The 22,032-nt window shown below is 34.2% G+C and overlaps 1 protein-coding gene across 8 annotated transcripts in view; it reads left to right on the top strand.

Annotated features, from left to right (window-relative positions):
* Nucleotides 1–22,032, top strand: part of ADAMTS6 (ADAM metallopeptidase with thrombospondin type 1 motif 6) — a 299,242-nt gene that overhangs the window by 211,929 nt on the left and 65,281 nt on the right. For all 8 annotated transcript variants that reach the window (XR_008618068.1, XM_055086592.1, XM_055086594.1 and 5 more), the window contains 4 exons: nucleotides 4,414–4,516; nucleotides 12,102–12,235; nucleotides 13,846–13,969; nucleotides 14,491–14,571. Coding sequence is in view for 7 of the 8 variants with exons in the window: in XM_055086592.1 (XP_054942567.1) it covers nucleotides 4,414–4,516; nucleotides 12,102–12,235; nucleotides 13,846–13,969; nucleotides 14,491–14,571 (442 nt within the window). In the remaining variant the exon portion in view is untranslated. The remainder of the gene's footprint in view (nucleotides 1–4,413; nucleotides 4,517–12,101; nucleotides 12,236–13,845; nucleotides 13,970–14,490; nucleotides 14,572–22,032) is intronic.

The following is a 22,032-nucleotide window of genomic DNA, read 5'->3' as shown; positions in this document are numbered from 1 at the left end:
CTGTATTTACTACAGTGTAGCTATTACTGTATACATTTATGTTATATAGATTACAAAGTACTTTTAATATAACCTCATCAAATCTTCAAATCACTTTTATTTTTTTTTTTGTGGTACGCGGGCCTCTCACTGTTGTGGTCTCTCCCGTTGCGGAGCACAGGCTCCGGACGCACAGGCTCAGTGGCCATGGCTCATGGGCCCAGCCGCTCCGTGGCATGTGGGATCTTCCCGGACCGGGGCACGAACCCGTGTCCCCTGCATCGGCAGGCGGACTCTCAACCACTGCGCCACCAGGGAAGCCCAAATAAATTTATTTATTTATTTATTTATTTTTGGCTGCCTTGGGTCTTCGTTGCTGCGTGCGGGCTTTCTCTAGTTGTGGCGAGCGGGGGCTACTCTGTTGCGGTGCACGGGCTTCTCATTGTCGTGGCTTCTCTTGTTAGGGCATCAACTATTTTATCTCTAAAGATCCAACCATAATAATATAAACCACTCTAAATATTTAAACAGAGGGAATCTAATGCAAAGAATTGGTTACGTGGATAATGGAAGAGGCTGACAAGCCCATAGATCAGCATCAGCAGAAAGATACCACCATTCCTACCAGAAAAACATAGGAAGGAGGTAGTTTTATTAAAGCCTAGAGGCTGAAATCACACAGCAGAATCTGGAACCATACAGTTGGGGGTGGGGGTGGCTGTTGTCTGATATTGGAGCCACAAAAATATTCTGCTTCTGCCTAAGATACTGCTTGAGGTAGAGAGGAGATGAGAGAAATACCCTGGCTTCTCCCACTAGTGCCTTCCATTGCCTGAACTCAACCAGAAGTCAGCTGACACAGAGGCCTAGGAAATGGAGCCTGCAGGTTTGTTCCCCCGAAATAAAGAGCAGAGCAAGAGAATGGTGAGGAATGAGTCTAAGGATGCCTAGACCAAAGACCACACAACTGCTAATGGTTATTGAGTGCTACCAGTACCAGGTACTGAGCTAAACAGTTTACATGAATCCTCACCTACTGAGTAAATACTAGTGTTATCTCCAGTTTATAGATGAGGCTTGGAAAATTAAGTACATTGCTGAGGGCTATGAATTAAATACATAAGTTAGAATTGAATCCAGGTCTGTCTTACTCCAAAATTCTTACTTTCAGCCCTCTCATTTTGTAAATAAGAAAAAAGTAGTTTGGAGCAGATAAACTTATAGCTGGTAAAGACAAGGCTAGGTCTAGAACCCAAGTTACTCCTATTAGGTTTTCGTACATCTTAAGAAGTTAAAAACCTATTGTAGCATTTAGAGAGTCCAGAGGAGGCCCCCACTCAGATGCAGGAAGTGTCTTTGCACCTTGAAACTATTACTAAGCAGCCTTCCTGGGCACAATTTACTCAGTTATAAAATGGGATTATTAATTATAACTACCTTATGAGAATGTTGAGAGAGCTTAAATAGATACAGATCTAGAGACCTCTGAACAGTGTGCTATGAGATAGGTACTTACTAAATGCTTAGAAAAAGGTAAGTAGGTGTTCTTATTGTTAATATTTTTATTATGCTGAACCTGGGAGTGGTTATCACAGGAAAAGAATAGATCAGAAATCTTATGAAATGTTATCCAAGTTTGTCATTAAACAGTAACATCCTCCTTTTGGACCTTTTACTTCTCTTCTATCTAGGATAATAATTACAAGAGAGTCAAGAATAGGATTTTTGTTCGTTTTTGTTTTTTTTGAAGAGAGACTTTTTATTTTTATTTATTTATTTATTATTTTTTTATGGCTGCGTTGGGTCTTAGTTGCAGCACATAGGATCTTTCATTGCAGCAGGTGGGCTGTTTGTTGCAGCGTGCGGGGCTTCTCTCTAGTTGCGGCACTCGGTCTCAGTAGTTGCAGTGCACAGGCTTAGTTGCCCTGCAGAATGTGGGATCTTGGTTCCCTGACCAGGGATCGAACCTGCATCCCCTGCATTAGAAGGTGGATTCTTAAGCACTGGAGCACCAGGGAAGTCCCTGTTTGGTTTTGTTTTAAGTGAGTGGCCCTCGAGATGCCTTAGTTTATTAATTCAGGGCTTTTTTTTTTTTTTTACTGGTTCTTATCTATGAAATGTTATCTCTTATGCTTCTATACAGTTCCTTTCTTTCATCCAGGATAGCTGTTGTCCAACTATTCCCAAAATATGACCTTTTCTTTCCTGTCCCCATGGCTTTACTTGGCTTCATTTTTAATAGAAGTCCTTTTTCTTTCTTAACCAGCTCAATTCCTATAATACTTTGTAATATTATAAAGAATAAGTATGTATGACACTTTATTATAATTCTTATAATATACTCAAGATTTTCCTCCTCAACAAATATTTCCCTAACTAATTACATGACGCATTGATCTTTCACCTATATACAGCACCTGTAGACAATCTATAATGTGCTGTCATATACTTATTGCCTGAGATAGGGCTGTAGCTTTTCCATTTTGATCTTGTTACTCCAAATAGATTGAAAGTCATGATTGGGTGCTTTACAAATACTTAAGTATTGTGTGAGAACTTGTGGCTAGATTTCAAATTACCTGTGTTTTATTAAATGATGATATTTGCTTAAAAACTAGTCTTGCGGGCTTCCCTGGTGGTGCAGTGGTTGGGGGTCCGCCTGCCGATGCGGGAGACACGGGTTCGTGCCCCGATTCGGGAGGACCCCACATGCCGCGGAGCGGCTGGGCCCGTGAGCCATGGCCGCTGGGCCTGCGCGTCCGGAGCCTGTGCTCCGCAGCGGGAGAGGCCACGGCAGTGAGAGGCCCGCCTACCACACACAAAAAAACAAAACAAAACAAAAAGAACTAGTCTTGCTACATGGCAAAGCCACTGACAACCTTGGTCGTTTTCTGGGATTCCCTGAAAATGGCTTGTAAAGGGAAGCATTTCTTTATTCCAAAGATTAGCACACCATGAAACAAAAGACCCTGGAAGCATATCCTTCCAGCGTCATGCACTATGTAACCTATGGTAAACAGTTATTTTTCATTTTTTTAAAAGGCAAATAAGAAGGATAATTCGACAGACAGAACCATTAGGTTTAGCATTGCAGTCTCATATTTTAATGTGCAGAAAATATTTTAAAATGCAAGGCTCAGAACAGAATGTAGACCTGCTGTCACTATTTTCAGAATATGAGGCTTTGGACTTGATATGGTAGAAATTTTAACCACAGTATATAGGAAGTAATGATGACCATGCACATATTTGCACCTTGTAGTCTATTAGTTTTGCACATGCTTCAAGGGACCGTTTGCAATGTACTGATCTCAGGAAATTGTATAAAGTAAATGTGGAGATCTAAAGGAGGGTAGTAAAATGTCCTCAAAATGATCTCTGAGAATGTAACATACTCGCCATTTATTCACAATTGAGACTTTTATCTAATGACTTATTTTGTTCTGTCATATTTAAGGGAAATGTTTTCCCCACCCATGTTTCAAAAGCAGCACTTTGCTTTTTAAGTGCTACTGCTCCAGAACTCTAAAAGATAAGTCAAATTAGGTCATATTTTCTTAAACACTATGAGAAGTTATACTTTTAATTCTTTGTGAACTTTAAGATTAAATTTAGGATGGCCCTGTGGTATTTGGAATCCAGACCTAACTAGATTGGCAAGATTTTCTTCTCTAAAAAACTTAGGTAGAAGAAGCATTCCAAACTTTTAAAAACAAATAATCCTCTCTTCACCCTCTCAACATCCTTCTCTCCTCCACCACCCAACACATGTACATGTTTTGAAAATTTAGTATTTTATTTTCTGTGATGTTAATAGGTTAAATGTAAATCTTAATAAGTCCGAATTCCTTGAATTTAAAGGTGTTTAGACTTGAGGCCTAGCATTTTGCCCAGTTCATTCCACATCTTAAAATATGGTTTTTGTCAGGGCTAGACAGTAAACAGCTATAGTAGTTGGGATCCAAACCACAATTAATAGTGCTGAATGTCATGTTACAAACCTGCCTCTTGATTTCTTAAAATAAAGAGCTGGGAGTAGCTGTGGCAACTGGACCTCAAATACTGTTACCGAAAAGGATTTTGTGTTTTAGTTTCTTCATCTAGTTTTTATGTCTGTTTATAAGGAGATACCTGATGGATTGATTGCAAAGTGGACTATGAGATGCATCTGAGTGTAAAGTTATATGGAAACTGTCTAACACTTAACTTTGTTTAAGTTACTTCAGTTATTTCTTCTGTGGCTAAGATTACAATTCAGACACTTCAGTCATAATACTGGTTGTAAAACAGTAAAGCAAATGCCAGAATTATAGCCAGAGAATAAGGGAGTGAGCTAATGTGATGGAGTTCAGGCACTTTTAATTTTAGGGACATTGTCCCTTGGTTTTGGAATTTTTCAACAATCATACTATTTATGATTTTATTTTATTTTAGCCATGTCCTTTGGGGGCCCGAGATTTTCGAGAGAAACAGTGTGCAGACTTTGACAATATGCCTTTCCGTGGAAAGTATTATAACTGGAAACCCTATACTGGAGGTAATGTATAACCTGGCAGAGTTTTCATCATGCTTGAGAGCTTTGCAAATATAAAGGAATATATAAATACATACAAACATGCCTGTATATTCATATACATACTAGTAAAAATTAGTGTTTGCAAATCACAGGAAAGTGCTTCTAGTACTATAAAGGTCTTGTGTTTTAGTTTCCCTGTAATGAAGTTAATATGTTAGTACAAATGATCAGAAATCATTTTTTAAAACCCAGTTCTATTTAACAAGGTACAAAGTTCCTAGAAATGATGTAAATCCAAATAATATTTCTGAGTTCTTGAGACTTCCTTGGGGTGTATAGACATTATATTATAATAATTTACAATTATTGAATATGTGGAATTATCACCCTAAAAACAAATTATAATGATATAAATCAACTCAAAAGAGGCCAGGAAAATCTGTGTTTTTCTTGGTCACAGACCAAGGGTCTTTCCATAGATTATTATTGTTCTTTTTCAGGGGAACATTTTTTGCTCTTTATTTTAGGCAAGTATCAGACGCTAATTGCTCTGTAAGCACAAGAAGTTTTCTTACGCTCCCAAAATACAAACTAAATTTTGTTAAAATTTTCTCTTAGAAAAATAGAATGTACTCTTAAAAAAACTTTTATTTATAGTTTTTCCAATATCTTAGTTAGTTTTTTGTTTTTTTTCTTGGCCATGCCATACGGGTCTCGGGATCTTAGTTCCTCAACCAGGGATTGAACACAGGCCCCAGCAGTGGAAGCACCAAGTCCTAACCACTAGAGCGCCAGGGAATTCCCCCAACATCTTACTTTGAAAACTTTCCAACATAGAGCAATATTAAAACAATTTTGCAGTGACAACTATATGCCCACCACCAAGATTCTATCATTAATATTTTAAATATACTGTCGTTATTACATGTCTAGTCATCTCTCTATCCATTCATTAATTTATTCTATTTTTCAGGTGCATTTCAAAGTAAATTGTAGTCATCAGTATACTTTCCTCTAGATGCTTCAACTTGTATAAGTTTAACCACAGTTCAATATTTATTTTCTTTTTTCTTTTCAGGGAAGATTATGTACAATGAAATGCACAAAACTTAACTGTACTTTCCCTGAGTTTTTTTTTTTTTTTTTTGCGGTACGCGGGCCTCTCACCGCTGTGGCCTCTCCCGTTGCGGGGCACAGGCTCCGGACGCGCAGGCTCAGCGACCATGGCTCACGGGCCCAGCCGCTCCGCGGCATGTGGGATCTTCCCGGACCGGGGCACGAACCCGTGTTCCCTGCATCAGCAGGCGGATTCTCAACCACTGCGCCACCAGGGAAGCCCCCCTGAGTTTTGACAAATGCATATACCTGTGAAACCTTACTGAGTTATAGAACATTACCATTACCTCCAAAATTCTCATAGTCCTCATACTTCTTCCCATTTAGTAGCTGCCTCTACCTACTTCCAAGAGGCAACCAGTTCTGATTTTTTTTTCCTTACCATCGATTAGTTTTTTCTGTTACAGAACTTCATGTAAAGGGAATCATGGCATATTTACTCTTTTATGCAAGGCTTCTATAAGCCTAATATTTTTGTGTTTGTTTGTTTGTTTGTTTTTGCGGTATGCGGGCCTCTCACTGTTGTGGCCTCTCCCGTTCGGGGCACAGTCTCCGGACGCGCAGGCTCAGCGGCCATGGCTTACGGGCCTAGCCGCTCCGCAGCATGTGGGATCTTCCCGAACCGGGGCACGAACCCGTGTCCCCTGCAAAGGCAGGCGGACTCTCAACCACTGTGCCACCAGGAAAGCCCTCTAAGCCTAATGTTTTTGAGATCCATGCATGTCCTTGCAAATGTAATTAGTTCATTCTTTTTTATTGCTGAGCAGTATTCCATTGTACTAACCAGTTTGTTTATCCATTCTGCTATTGATGGAAACCTGGATTGTTTCTAGTTTTCAGCTGTTATGAATAAGCGGCTATGAACATTTGTGTATGTCTTTTTGTGGGCATATGTTTTCATTTCTCTTGGGTAAATACTTAGGGGTGGAATTGCTGGGCAATAGGGTAGCTGTGAGTTTAGTTTTAAAACAGACTGCCAGATGTTTTTCCAAAGCGATTGTACCAGTCACACTCCCATCAATAGTGTATAAGAGTTCTGTTTGCTCCCCATCCTTGCCAACATTTGGTGTTTTCAGTCTTCTTCTGGCGGGTGTATAATGTTGTCTCAATGAAGTTTTAATTTGCATTTTCTGATCATTGAATATGTTGAGAACGTTTTCATGCGCTTATTGAGCATTTATATATCTTCTTTTATAAAATGTTTGTTCAAATCTTTTACCTATTTTTTTGAATTTTATTTATTTATTTTTTATACAGCAGGTTCTTATTAGTCATCAGTTTTATACACATCAGTGTATACATGTCAATCCCAATCGCCCAATTCATCACACCAACACCACCACCACCCCGCCATTTTCCCCCCTTGGTGTCCATACGTTTGTTCTCTACATCTGTGTCTCTATTTCTGCCCTGCAAACCGGTTCATCTGTACCATTTTTCTAGATTCCACATATATGCATTAATATCCGATATTTGTTTTTCTCTTTCTGACTTACTTCATTCTGTATGACAGTCTCTGGGTCCACCCACGTCTCTACAAATGACCCAATTTCGTTCCTTTTTATGGCTGAGTAATATTCCACTCTATATATGTACCACATCTTCTTTATCCATTCATCTGTTGATGAGCATTTTGGTTGCTTCCATGACTATTGGAATAGTGCTGGCTATTGTAAATAGTGCTGCAATGAACATTGGGGTGCATGTGTCTTTTTGAATTATGGTTTTCTCAGGGTATATGCCCAGTAGTGGGATTGCTGAGTCATATGGTAGTTCTATTTTTAGTTTTTTAAGGAGCCTCCATACTGTTCTCCATAGTGGCCGTATCAATTTACATTCCCACCAACAGTGCAAGAGGGTTCCCTTTTCTCACACCCTGTCCAGCATTTGTTGTTTGTAGATTTTCTGATGATGCCCATTCTAACTGGTGTGAGGTGATTCCTCATTGTAGTTTTGATTTTCATTTTTCTAATAATTAGTGATGTTGAGCAGCTTTTCATGTGCCTCTTGCCTTTGCCTATTTTTAAACTGGTTATTTATCTTTTTATTCTCAAGTGGTTCATTTATCAGATAGGTTTTACAGGTATTTTCTCACAGCCTATGGCTTTCTTTACTTTCTTTGCTTTCTTTATGTTTTAAATGGTGTTTTGGATGAGTATAAGATTTTAATTTTGATGAATTCTAATTTTTCAGTTTTTTAAAATTTTATGGTCATTGTGTTCTATGTCCTGTCTTAGAAATCTTTGCCTACCTTAACTCAGGAAGATATTTTCTTCTAAAAGCCTATGGTTTTGATCTTTATATTTAGATCTACAGTCTAAAAATAATTTTGGCGGTATGGTATGTATTTTTAGTGTATTTATAGACTCTATTTTGTTTCATTGATCTATTTGTCAATCCTATGCTGGTACCACACTGACTTGATTACTTTAACTGTAGAGACTTGGACGTGGGTAGTGTAAGCTCCTCCTACTTTGATCGTTTTTTTAAGAGTCCTTTGTATATTCTAAGTGCTTTGCATTTCCACATAGATTTTAGAATCAGTTGTTAATGGTTACAGAAGAACATGTTGGGCTTATGATTGTTGTCATGTTGAATCTTTATATCAATTGAGGAAAAACTGATATACTAACAACATTGAATTTTCCAATTTATGAACATGGTATATCTCTCCATGTTTTCCTTAATTTCTCTCAGCTATGCTTTATAGTTTTAGGTGTAAGGTCATGTACATCTTCTGTTAAATGTATTCCTGAGTAATTTATGGTTTTGACACTATTGTAAATAAAAGTTTAGAATTTTTTATTTTCAATTGTTTCAATTGATTTTTATATATTAACTTTGTATTCTGTGACCCTTCTAAATTCCCTTACTAGTTCTAATAGTTGTTTTGTAGATTGTTTAGAACTTTTTTGGTAAATAGTCATGTTATCTGGAAATAGAGATTATTTTTTTCAATCTTTGTACCTTTTTATTTTATTTTCTTGCCTTAATTCACTGACTTGGCCCTTCAGTACAATTTGTGCATGTATTAATTATATGTGTTTTTCTTCTTTATTCTGTTAACATAGTGACTTAGTTGATAGATTTTATAATGCCAAACTGACATTTTACTCCCAGGATAAACCCCATATGATAATGATTTATTATCTTTTTATTTATTATCTTGTTATTGGGCTTAATTGCTAATATTTGATTAAGGATGTTTACATCTATCTTCATAAGGAATATTGATTTGTAAATTTTTTTCTTGTCATGTTTTTGATAAGTTTTGGTATCAGAGTTACTCTGGCTTCCAGAAATAGAATCCTTATTTATCTTGAAGGAGTTTGTAGGGTTGATAATATATCTTCCTTAGAATAGATTTTACTAATAAAACCATCTAGGCTTGGTATTTTCTTGTGAAAAGAATTTTTTTATTACAAACTCAACTCCTTTAATAGACAAAGAGCTATTCAGATTTTTTTATTCTTATGTCAGTTTTTGAATTGTGTCTTCAAGAAATTTATGTTACTTACATGTTGTCCAATTTATTCGCAGATAATTGATCATAACATTCTCTTATTATCCTGTTTAGTATCTATAGGATCTGTAGTGATATACACTCTTCCATTTCTGCTATTGATAATAAGTATCTTCTTTCTTTTTGTTGATCATTCTTTCTTAAAGTTTATCAATTTTATTACTCTTTTCAAAGAATCAACTTTTGGCTTTAGTACTTTTTTTCTAATTAATTTTTTGCTCTTATTATTATTTGGGGGGAGGGGTTTATTTTGCTGTTCTGCATTCCTAACATTTGATGTATTTTTATTTCCTTCAGTTCAAAATATTTTCTTATTTACATTGTGATTTCTTCTTTGACCCATGGGTTATTTAGAACTGCATTATTTTTATTTCTAAATAGTTGATTTTTTCTAGATTTTTTGTTATTGATTTATCATTTAATTACATTATGATCAGAGAATACTCTGTATGATTTAAATTTTTAAAATAGTTGAAATTTGTTTTATGATACAGCTTATTGTCCAGGTTGATGAATGTTCTATGTATACTTGAAAAGGATGTGTTTTCTCCAGTTGTTGGATATAGTGTTCTATATGATAATAAAGTCAAGCTGGCTGATAGTATTGTTCAGATCTTTTATATTCTTTCTGATTTTTTTCTGCTCTGGTTTTTTAATCAGTTCCTGAGGGAAGTGTGTTAAAATCTTCAGCTGTTTTATGGCTTTGCTTTTTGTGTGTGGGTGTAGGTTTTTGCTTCATGTATTTTGAATTGCTTTTATTAGGTGCATATACATTTGGGATTGTTTTGTCTTACTGTAGAAGTAAGTCTCTGAAATAATTCACAGATTTAATAATTAGCATCTAGATAATTGTGTGCTTTGTAAATTAACCCTAAATTCATAGTAAGCTTTAACTGAAGGTAATTGGTAATGTGACTTTCCATTCAGAGAATCATCTTAAATCCCTTCTTGAAATAATAACATTACCTGTTCTGAAAACTTATTGTAGCAGAGGAAGCTGAACACATCTTCAGCAATAAAGGAAGAATAAATATATTTGTATTATTATCACACAGTGTAGTGGGCTAAGGAATACAACCAGAGCATTTATGTGTTCTGCCTATCAAATACTACCTTACATAATTAATACTAAAATTGTGTAAATAAAAGACTCATGTTCTCTTTTTATAGTCTGATGCATACAAAGCTGCATTAAATTCCAAAGCATTACAATAAAAAATGGAGAAAGAACTACACTGGGTAGTAATGAAAAAAAAATCCCAGTTAGATCTGTGGAAATTTAGAGCAATTTTATTCATGAGAATCTTATAAAAATAAATATAATACCTTGATTATCAGTTCAGGAAGAAATTATTTTATTTATTACTTGTTATTTCTGTGCTCAGTACAGCAAAATGTATCACTAACCTAAGCCTAATAATAACATTATGTTATATAGAAGTTCTATAGCCTGTAGACATTGAAAATGGAAGAAAACACGGACTTCAGCCAAAGGTTGTAAACTGGCAGTTCAGGAACCGTTTTTACTTATATACATGTTTTAGCTTCCACAGTATTTTTGAAAACTTTATATGAGTTGCCAAGAAGAGTTTATATTTTTAAAGTCTAGGTTTCCATCTCCTCTTGAAAAAACAATGTCTGACAATATTGGGCCATCTTCTTACATGACAAAAGTCAACTGTAACAGTGAAATACTTTAATCAATTGTTCTCTCTATAATTTATCATTGTCTGCATCACTCAGTTGGCTTCTCTTTTACTTCACCCCGTAGAAACCTGGTTTCTACCTTCACTAAGACCTAGGCATGTCATTTCATCTTTCTGTCTAATTTTCTTTTTTAGAGGTAGCCTTTTTTATTTCAAAGAAATTTTATCAGATCATTATAATAAGGCCAAAGTGTTTTAAACATCATGAAACAAAGGTTCAACAGAAAGTATTTTTAAGTCCTAATTTTAATCAATAATTACATTTTTATAAATAGCTTTTTTATGTTCAGTTTTGAATAAAATAAATCCATATTGATTGCTACTTTTCCAATATACTGAGAAATTATGATATGTACTCTGCTTGTTTTTTTTAAATTGCTACTATTTATACCTATTTTTCACGTCAACCTTGAAATACACACACAGCTATTGAAGTACAAATTTCAAGTTACAAAATGAAAATTCTCAAGTTACTATATGCATTTATTCACAATATAAAATCAGATTTTTAAAAAATTATTCAGGTTTATATCTTTAAGTTTTTATTCAATTTATTTAAACTAAAAAAAGTTTGATGCTATGTAATATTGGGTTGGCCATCTTACAGAAAAACCCAAACGAACTTTTTGGCCAACCCAATATTTATCTTTGATTTATTAATCTCATAAGAATTTTTCAAATGTAATGCTATAATTAATTTTATCTTTGACTTGCTAATCTCATAAGAATTTATCTCCATGCTAGAGCCACTTTCATTGAATATGATATGTTTAAAGCAGGTCTAAGTTTACTTTTATTTTATAATTACCATATCTCTGCTTGAAGTAGCAGTTTTTGTATCCTATTCAGTAACAAGTGATATAATTTGCATAAATTCCTATTTGTCATACAAGGTCATTCTCAAGGCCTTCCTAAACTTTATTTTTTTAGTTTTTAAAAATTGCTTTTATTTCATCCATTTTTTTCAACATTCAGTTACCTCCACCGTGATCCCTTTTGACCTAAAATATATTGAAAATATATATGGGAAATATCTGAAATTTTTAAACCTTAAGATTACTCAGCAGGTCCTCCTTCAAGTTGCACAAGCAATGAAAGTAAACATGAAATTTTAGCAAAGAAGAAAAGAAACCTACACATTTAGGTATATAGTCAGAGAGTGATGGTCTGTTATCAATTGTAAATATGCTGTGGATGATACTGAATCACTGTTCCTTAGGAGAACCACTCCATTTATTTCTCTTCTACTATATTTGTCCAGGTGGGGTAAAACCTTGTGCGTTAAACTGCTTGGCTGAAGGTTACAATTTCTACACTGAACGTGCCCCTGCGGTGATTGATGGGACTCAGTGCAATGCAGATTCGCTGGATATCTGTATCAATGGAGAATGCAAGGTTGCTCAGATTATGAATTTCATTGCTTTTTGTTGGGATTTTTGAGACTTTTGTCTTTTTTTACTCAGATAGTAGCTCCTAATTAATACTATGCTAATTTTTAATAAAGAGGGCTGCATTTTAATTTAATTTTCAGTAAGGAAATAGACATAGTTAAAGGTAGAATTATCCATTCACATTCAAGCACCATGCAAGTGTGATTTATTCTGGTGCTCTAGTTATGTTTATAGGTATTGCTAGAGCCATGAAGATATTTTGGAATTTAATTTCCATTATTCTTCTGTTCTGTTTACAAACAAGATGATAGCAAAGACGGGGAATGAGGATTCAGCTCATTCATATGTCTACTGTGTGTTCTCAATGAAAGATTATTTGATATATTTCATAGCAAAATATTTCCTCAAAGTGTAAAACAGCTATGCTCTTCCCAGTTTGTCTTCTTTTGAAGCATTTATAATGGTTTTCGCTATAGAATTACTCTTACCTTATTAATGCATTTACTTCAGAGAATTAACCAAACCAGTTGGGAATTGCAGGAGCAAATCCATGGTATTTTCCTAGACCTGTGTATGAATCTTATAAGAAATTAGCCACAAAAACCACTGTTTTCTTAACTTTTTTCCTTGTCTGCTTTTGTTTGACCTTAAAGAGAAGCATAAAACTAAATGTCAGAAACTGAGAAAGATGAGATAAAAAACACTGTCTATTTTAATTAGTCTCTTAATTTCTTGCAAGTTTCTGTCCTTCTGGTTAACTTGTCTCCAAATGTATCTGATGTTGCAATGTGTGTGTGTGTGTGTGTGTGTGTGTGTATTTACTTGAAGAAAAAGTTATTTCTGGGACGGTATAAAAATGTTTTTCAGATAACCAAGACCCAGGCACAGGTTATATTCAGACATTGCATGCCTGGTATCAATGGCTAAAAGTCAAATTACAAATTTAAGTGCCAAAATATGCCAAAAATATATGAAGGCCACATTTCTATGATTAAATACAAAATTGAAAGGTAGAATTTCAGCTTCTACAATAAAATTTCATGTTTATATCTCCTTTTTCTTTATGGTAATTTTATTCAGCTAATGGAAACAGGTATTCATTTTTAGAGATTTCCTCAGGCATGAATTCCACAACTAATCCTTGACACTAACACTAACAATTGGATATCCAAAAGAGCCAGTGGTTTAGAAAGGGCAAACCATAATGCTCAGTCAAGACTCTTGTTGTTATAACCCTTGTCGTGTAGGACCATATGCCATTTTTTCTTAGTTCTTGCATTTCTTAATTGAGGGTATAAGTAAGAGCCCATTGCCAACAAATTACAATATTTTAAGAACTGGAGCCTGGTATCTATAAATGAAGAAGAAGTCTAAGCTAGAAATACAGGTGTACATTCCTGGGGAATCAGAATTCTTTTCTTTAAACTTATGTGTTGAGAAGTGTTAGCTAGAATTACTTAGGGAATGAAGGTAAAAGTGGAAAGAGGAAAGTATTTCCTCTTTAGATTTCCTGTACTGGAAAAACACGTAAATAAATAAGTTATATTCATTTGGTTAGTGGGTCCAAGAGTTCCTCCTCTTTTTGACACACTGAATATTCTTCTCTGTTTTCAGCATGTAGGTTGTGATAATATTTTGGGATCCGATGCTAGGGAAGATAGATGTCGAGTCTGTGGAGGGGATGGAAGCACATGTGATGCCATTGAAGGGTTCTTCAATGATTCGTTGCCCAGAGGAGGTGAGTGTGTAGAAAGAACTCTTCCTCACACCTCTGGTGTACTTGGAATAGCCAAAATATTTGATTTCCCCCCTTATTTTAAAATTTTCTTTATTCAGGCAGACAATGGTTTTTCCCCAAATTGCTTTTAGTCCTTTAAATATTAAATGTGGCTTCAGGTTAGATATATTAAGGACATATTATTCCATTTCTACTTGACTTCATTTAGCCACGTTTCTTTAAGATGGGAATTCCCGCAGAGCCTTGAAGTGGGGGCCATGTGTTGAGGGGAAAAAAAAAAAGAACCAATATTATATATCTTGAGACTTTAAAGATATCTTGAGATAATTTTAGAGGAAAAGAAAAATACTCTTAGAGGTATTCATGAACCAGAAGGGGAATTTGCTCATTATTCACAATTTATAAAGTGCAAAAGAAAGCATGGAAGAATAAGGAAACTTATTACTGAATGCTTACTAAACACTCATTTTCTGACGAAAGCTCCAGATGCTGCTTATTACTGGCTGTCTTCTGTGTTCCAGGCTACATGGAAGTAGTGCAGATACCAAGAGGCTCTGTTCATATTGAAGTCAGAGAAGTTGCCATGTCAAAGAACTATATTGGTAAGTAGCATATTTTGCTAGATTTTAAAAATTAATGAGGAAAAGCACCGCAGTATCATGAAGGAAAAGACATACTGCTTTGAGGTAGAACACTTTCATGTTAAAAAGAAGTTCCACATGAAAGAACTAAACAAAAAAATTAGTAGTTTATATCTTACCCTTCACTGGGTTAGTTGATTTTTTTTTTTTTTTTTTTAATTTTTGGCTGCGTTGGGTCTTCATTGCTGTGCACAGGCTTTCTCTACTTGCAGTGAGCGGGGGTTATTCTTCGTTGTGGTGCATGGGCTTCTCATTGAGGTGGCTTCTCATTGCGGAGCACAGGCTCTAGGCGCATGGGCTTCAGTAGTTGCGGCACGCAGGCCCTAGAGCGCTTGGGCTTCAGTAGTCGTGGTGTGTGGGCTTCAGTAGTTGTGGCTCATGGGCTCTAAAGTGCAGGCTCAGTAGTTGTGGTTCATGGGCTTAGTTGCTCTGCGGCATGTGGGATCTTCCCAGACCAGGGATCAAACCCATGTCCCCTGTGCTACCAGGGAAGTCCCATAGTTGATTTTTTAAAATCAGTTTTAATGAGGTATCATTTACATATAATAAAATGCATCCATTATAAGTGTATAGTTCAAAAAGTATTTACAATTTTATCTGTATCTATCTCTCTCTATATATAGATATAGATATCCATATAAATACCACAACCAAGATGTAGAACATTTCTGTGACTCCAAAACATTCTCTCATTACCCTTTGCAGTCAAGTCCTCCTAGCCTTAGCCTCAGAAAACATTGATCTCTTTTCTGACATATTATTATTTTACTTTTATTTATTGTGGAATTTCACATAAATAGGATCATATAGTATATACTCTTATATCTGGCTTTTTTTTCATTCATAACATAATGTTTTTGAGATTCATCTATATTGTTGAGTGTATCTGAAGTTCATTCTTTTTATTGCCAAATAGTATTCCATTGTTTGGATATACCATAATTTATTTATCCACTCACTTGTTGATGGATATTTGGGTCATTGTCAGTCTTCGACTATTATGAATAAAGCTTCTTTGAACATTCATAGACAAGTTTTGTGTAAGCATATGTTTTCGTTTCTCCTGGATAAAAAGCCTAGGAGTGAAATCACTGGGTCATATGATAAGTACATGTTTAACTTTATAAGAAATTAATTAAATTGTTTTCCAAAGTGATTGTATCATTTATATTTCTACCAGTAATGTAAGAGTTCCAGTTGCTCTACATCCTGTCAGTACTTGGTATTGTCAGTCTTTTTAACTCTACCCATGTAGATATTTTTTTTGTAAAATGTCTAAACAAATATTTTGCCTACTTTTACATTTTTTCTTTTTATAAAGTTATGAGTTCTTTATATGTTCTAGTTATGTCTTGTTCAAATATATGTTTTATGAATATTTTCTTCTGATCTTTGGCTTGTTTATTTCTGTTCTTAATGGTGTCTTTTAATTCTGATGAAATCTAATGTATTAATCTTTTTTTGGTTTGTGCTTTCACATCCTATCTTAGAAATTTTGCCTACCCCAAGGTTGCAAAGATTGTTTTCAATGTGTCTTAAAGAAATTATGGGTTTAGCTTTTACATTTAGATATATGGTCCATTTTGAGTTTTTATGTAAGGTATAAAGTAAAGATTGAAATTCAGTTATTTTCACATGGATATTCAATTACTATAGCACCCTTTGTTCAAGAATGTTATTTCCCCATTGAATTACCTTGACATTTGTGTTAGAGATCAATTGCGCATGAATGTATGGCTATATTTCTGTTCCCTCCCATTGTTCCGTATGTCTGTCCTTAAACCAAAACCACACTGTGTTGATTAATAGAGATTTCCATTAGGTCTTGAAAATAGGAAGCATTAGGTCCTCAAATTTGTTCCTCTTTCTCAAAATTATTTTTGCTTTTCTAGGTCCTTTACATTTCTATATACATTTTAGAATCAGCTTGTCAATTTCTACAAAAAGAGATTATTTGGAATCTATAGATCAATTTGGGGAGAATTGACATCTTAAAAATATTGTCTTCCAATACATGAAAAGACTTACCTGTATATTTATTTAAGTCTTTACATTTGTTCAGTAATGCTTATTTTTCAGTGTACACATCTTGCACATACAGATTTTTTAAAAATCTATCACTAAATATTTCATGCTTTTTGATGTTATTGTAAATGATATTGATATTTTAATCTCATATTTGAATTGTCAGTTGTTATACAGCAATTGATTTATTTTTGTGTTGACCTCATGTCCTGTGACCTGGTTATACTCATGTATTAGTTCTAATAGTTGCTTTGTACATTTCTTTGGATTTTCAACATAGATTATCATGTCATCCTTCAACGAAGGCAGTTTTACTTCTATCTTTCCAATATTTATGTCTTTTATATCTTTTTTCTTGCCTTATAATAGTGATCAGGACCTTCAGTACAATGTTTAATAGAAGTGAGGAGACTGGACATCCTTTCATTGTTACTTATCTTAAAGGAAAAGAATTCAGTTTTTTGGGTTTTTTTGTTTGTTTTTTTTAACCACTTAATATAATGTTAGCTAGAAGATTTATGTAGATGCCCTTTATCAGGTTGAGGAAGTTCCCTTCTGTTTCTAGTTTTGAGAGTTTTCTTCATGAATAGGTTTTGAGGTTTACTGCATGATCGTGTGTTATTTTTTTCCCTCCCTTTCCTGTTAATATAGTAAATGCATTGATTGGTTTTCAAATGTTAAATCAATCTAGCATTCTTGGGATAAAAATCACTTTGTCATAAATCTATTATCCTTCGTATATATTGCTACAATTGATTTACTAATATTCTGTTAAGAATATTTGCATCTTTGTTCATGTGGGATATTGGTCTGTAGTCTTTTCTTATAACATCTTGGTTTTTATATTAGGATAAACCTGTCCTCATAAAGTTGGTTGGGAAATATTCCTTTCTTTATTTTCTGAAAAAGTCTGGGTAAAATTGGTATTATTTCTTAATGTTTGATAGAATTCAACTGTGAAGCCATCTGGGCTGGAGTTTTCTTTGTAGGAAGTTTTTAATGAAAAATTCAGTTTCTGTAATAGGTATAAAGTTGTTGAATTCATTGGCATAATTTTGTACATAATATTCCCTTATTCTCTTTGAATGCCTGTAGGATCTGTAGTGATAGCTCTTCTCTCATTCCTCACATTGGTGATTTGTATCTTCTTTTTCTTGATTGTTCTAGTGAGATGTTTATTAACTTTATTGATCATTTCAAAGAACAAGCTTTTGGTTTAAATGACTTTTCTATTATTTCTCCATTTTCCAGTACATTGATTCCCACTCTTCTCTTTATTTTTTCCTTTTTGCTATTCACTTTGTGTTTAATTTGTTATTTTTCTAGCTTCTCAAGATAGAAACTTAGATTATTGATCTTAAAAATCTTTTTTCTAATATAACATAGGCATTTTGCACTATAAATTTCCCTCTAAGCATTGCTTTAACTTCATCCCATATATTTGATATTGTTTTTTTCCAACATGCAATTTAAAATATTTTATTTACCATATGACGCATGGCTTAGAAGGTATTATTCAGTTTCCAAATATTTAGGGGGTTTTCTTAATTCCATTATGGACAGATAAGGTACTTTGTATGATTTTAGTTCTTTTCTTGAGGTTTGTTTTTACGGCCCAGAATATGGTCTCTCTTAGTGAATGTTCCATGTGCACTTGAGAAGAATGTATATTATGGTGGTATTAGGTTTAGTATTCCATAAATGTCAATTAGATTAAATTGGTTGATAGTTTTGTTCAAGTCTTCTACATTTTTATTTATTTTCTGCCTCCTTGTTTCAGCAAATATTGAAAGAATCATGTTGAAATCTCCAACTAGAATTGTGGATTTGTTTATTTCTCCCATTAGTTGTAAGGTTTTGCTTCAGTTGTTTTCAGAGTTTGTTGTTAGGTGTATAGACGTTTAAGATTGTTAGATTTTCTTGATGTATTGAGCATTTTATAATTATCATATGTTCCTCTTTATTTCTGATGATATTCTTTGACCCTCATCTATTTTGACTGATACTAATCTAGCCACCCAGATTTCTTCTGATTAGTGCTTGCATAGTAAATTCTTTTCCATCCATCCACTTTTCACATGTAGGTGTTTCTGAACTTTAAATATGTTTCTTTTAGACAACATGTAGTTTGACTATGATTTCTTATTGTATCTAACCATCTTTGCTTTTTCAATTACAGTCTCTAAATGGGGGGCTTGCCAAACTTTTTCTGTAAAGGGACAGATGGTAAATATTTTCAGCTTTACAGGCCATGAAGTCTCTATCTCAGCTATTAAGTTCTACTATTGTAGTGTGAAAGCAGATACAGATAATATATAAATAAATGAGTATGACTGTGTTAAAATAAACTTTATTTACAAAACAGGTGGTGGGCCATAGTTTGTCAGCTCCATGTCTGGATCATTTATATTTAATGTAATTATTAAGATCATTGGGTTTAAGTCACCATTGTGCTATTTTTCTATTTGTTCCATATATTTTTCCCTTTATTCTCCTTTTATGTCTTCTTTTAGGTTTATCAAGTGTTTTATAGTATTCCATTTGGACTCTACTAATGGCTTATTAGCTATACTTTTTTTTTCTATATAATTAGTGGTTGCTCTAGAGTTTACAAAATGCATCTTTAATTTATCACAATATACCTTCAAATAATATTATACCGTTTATGTATAATGCAAGATGCTTATAACAGTTTATTTCCATTGTCTTCTTCCATCCTTTGTGCTATTTTTAAAAAACACATTTTACTATTTCATATGTTATAAACCCTACAATACGTTGTTATTATTTTTGTTTTAAAGAGTCAGTTATCCTTTTTAAAAATTTAAAAATAAGAAAAATTATTTTCTATTTACCTATTTACTGTATCTGGCATACTTTCTTTGTGTAGATCTGAGCATCCATATATATATATATATATATATATATATATATATATATATATATATTCCAGTTTTTTCTCATTATATTTGTTTTCCTTTAAAATCCTTAAATATATTTATAATAGCTGTTTGAAAGTTATTTTCTGCTAATTCCATAATTTCTGTCATTTCTGAGTCTGTTGCTTTTACTTGGCTTTCTTTGTGGTTTGTACCGTATCTTCCCCTTTCTTGCCAGTTGTAGTAATTTTTCACTGGATGTTGTACATTGTGAATATTTTTTTATTGAGAGTTTGGATTTTGTTGTTGTTTTTGTTTTTTCCTTTAAAGAGTGTTAACTAACTTGTTGATGAGCTTGATATCTTTGAGGTTTGTATTTGAGCTTTGTTTAGGTGAGTCCAGAGTAGCCTTAATTCTAGAGCTGCTCAGCCCTACTAAAAAGGCATGATTCTCTGCTGAATGCCCTAGTGGTTGAAACTCTCTGAATTCTTTCTCTAGAAATTTTTCTGCTTGTGGTTATCTAGTTTTTTCGTTTTGTTTCTGTCTGTTTGTTTTTTGGTGTTTTTTTTTGGCCTGGCTTCATGGAATTTTATCCTATGCATACATGGATTACTATTCAGCAACAGATTCCCTTCTTTTACTCTAATTCTCTGGTTCTGCAAATTCCAAGTATCTTAGCCTTCCCAGTTTCTGATCTCTGTCTCCTTAACTCAGTGAGACCACCATCCTCTGCTTGGGTTCTCATGGTCTACACTGACAGAAAGTGCCTCCAGGCAGGAAGCTAGGGAGATTATATGACTCACCTTCTGTTCCTTTTTGCCTGTGTCACAGTCCTGCACAGTCCTGGCCAATGTCTAAAAACAGCTGATTCGTATATTTTGTGAGTTTTCTAGTTATTTATAATTGGAGGGCAAGTCCAATCCCAGTTATTTCCTCTGTAAAGAAGTGGAAATTCTGTTTATTTGATGTTTGATCTCTTGAGACAGATTTAGACTCTGCAGAGACCCTTATGAAATCTGGTTGAGTTCTTATTCCCCTTAAAATGCCACCTCTTTTTCCTTAAGTCTTTAAAAAATAATACTATATCTAGAATGCATCTTTAGGTAGAATACCAGTATCATCAGGCTCTTCTTTCCTTTATTTAGGAAGACTCCTTTATTTTTACACAATAATTTTAGATTCTTTTCTGCCTTAGCAAGAATCAAAACAAAAATAAGACATCAGATGTTTTCCCTTTGATAATTCTTTGTCCATAATGCCACATCCTCCTCCCTTAGCAAATTCTTATTCAGTCCTTCTTAAATGTTTGGTGTTTTTCTGAACTACGTTATGGTACCAGCAAAGGTGAGTTAGGATTCCTTAAGTGAGTAGATGGAAAAATGGAAAGTGAGAGCTTAAATTGAAGGAGAGTTCAAAGCTGCTAGAGGTTTTGTTTTTATTTTTGTTTTTACTGTTTCATGTGATACAGGCTCAGATGTCCTATATACCCAAGTAATTTTGATGTTTCAAATGAGACAGAGAATTACTGTGAGAGTTGAAAATAAAAAATTTTAAATACAAGACAAATTTAAGACTAAATAATCCTTAAATTTGGTTAACATGTTCTTATCTCAAAAGATTAATTAGATTTATTTTTGACAATCAAATGAATTTTATAACATATGTGAAGTCAAGAAAGTACAGATATATTTGCCAGGCAGATGGGGGTGGGGGGAATGAAAATGGTCTATACTCTTAAGGACAAGTGGCAGTGGTCCAGAGAGTCAGAGACTCTCTGCATCATGACCCTCTTAGTCCTGTGGGCCTGCATGTTTATCTGGCCTGATAAAGTTTTTGAAGAAGCTAGCATACTAACAAAAAAATTAAACTGACATGTTTGTCACTGTTAAAGCGTGATAATCATTATCAAAATTATCACTCATTTATTTATAGAAGTTTTTGTATAGTAGTGCTAATAACCCTTTTTCTATCACATATTTTAAAACTTTTTTATATATTTTTTCCTAAAAAATTATGCATGCATATCTACTACTCTATTTCTTTATACTTTCTGAGGTTTTGGTCATGCTTAGAAAAGCTTTTCAATACCCCAGTATTATTATTTTTTAAGTACTCTTACATTTTCTCTTACCATTTTACAATTTAACTATGTTTACATTTAAATATTTACCCATCTGGCATTTATTCTTTTCTCTCTCTCTTTTTTTTGTTTAACATCTTTATTGGAGTATAATTGCTTTACAATGGTGTGTTAGTTTCTGCTTTACAACAAAGTGAATCAGTTATACATATACATATGTTCCCATATCTCTTCCCTCTTCTGTCTCCCTCCCTCCCACCCTCCCTATCCCACCCCTCTAGGTGGTCACAAAGCACCGAGCTGATCTCCCTGTGCCATGCGGCTGCTTCCCACTAGCTATCCACCCTACGTTTGGTAGTGTATATATGTCCATGCCACTCTCTCGCTTCGTCTCAGCTTACCCTTCCCCCTCCCCATGTCCTCAAGTCCATTCTCTAG

Source organism: Physeter macrocephalus, chromosome 8 (genome assembly GCF_002837175.3).
Source record: "Physeter macrocephalus isolate SW-GA chromosome 8, ASM283717v5, whole genome shotgun sequence".
NCBI classification, from domain to species: Eukaryota; Metazoa; Chordata; class Mammalia; order Artiodactyla; family Physeteridae; genus Physeter; species Physeter macrocephalus.
Note: the sequence above shows the minus strand (reverse complement) of the source record. Positions and strands in the feature narration are given on the sequence as shown.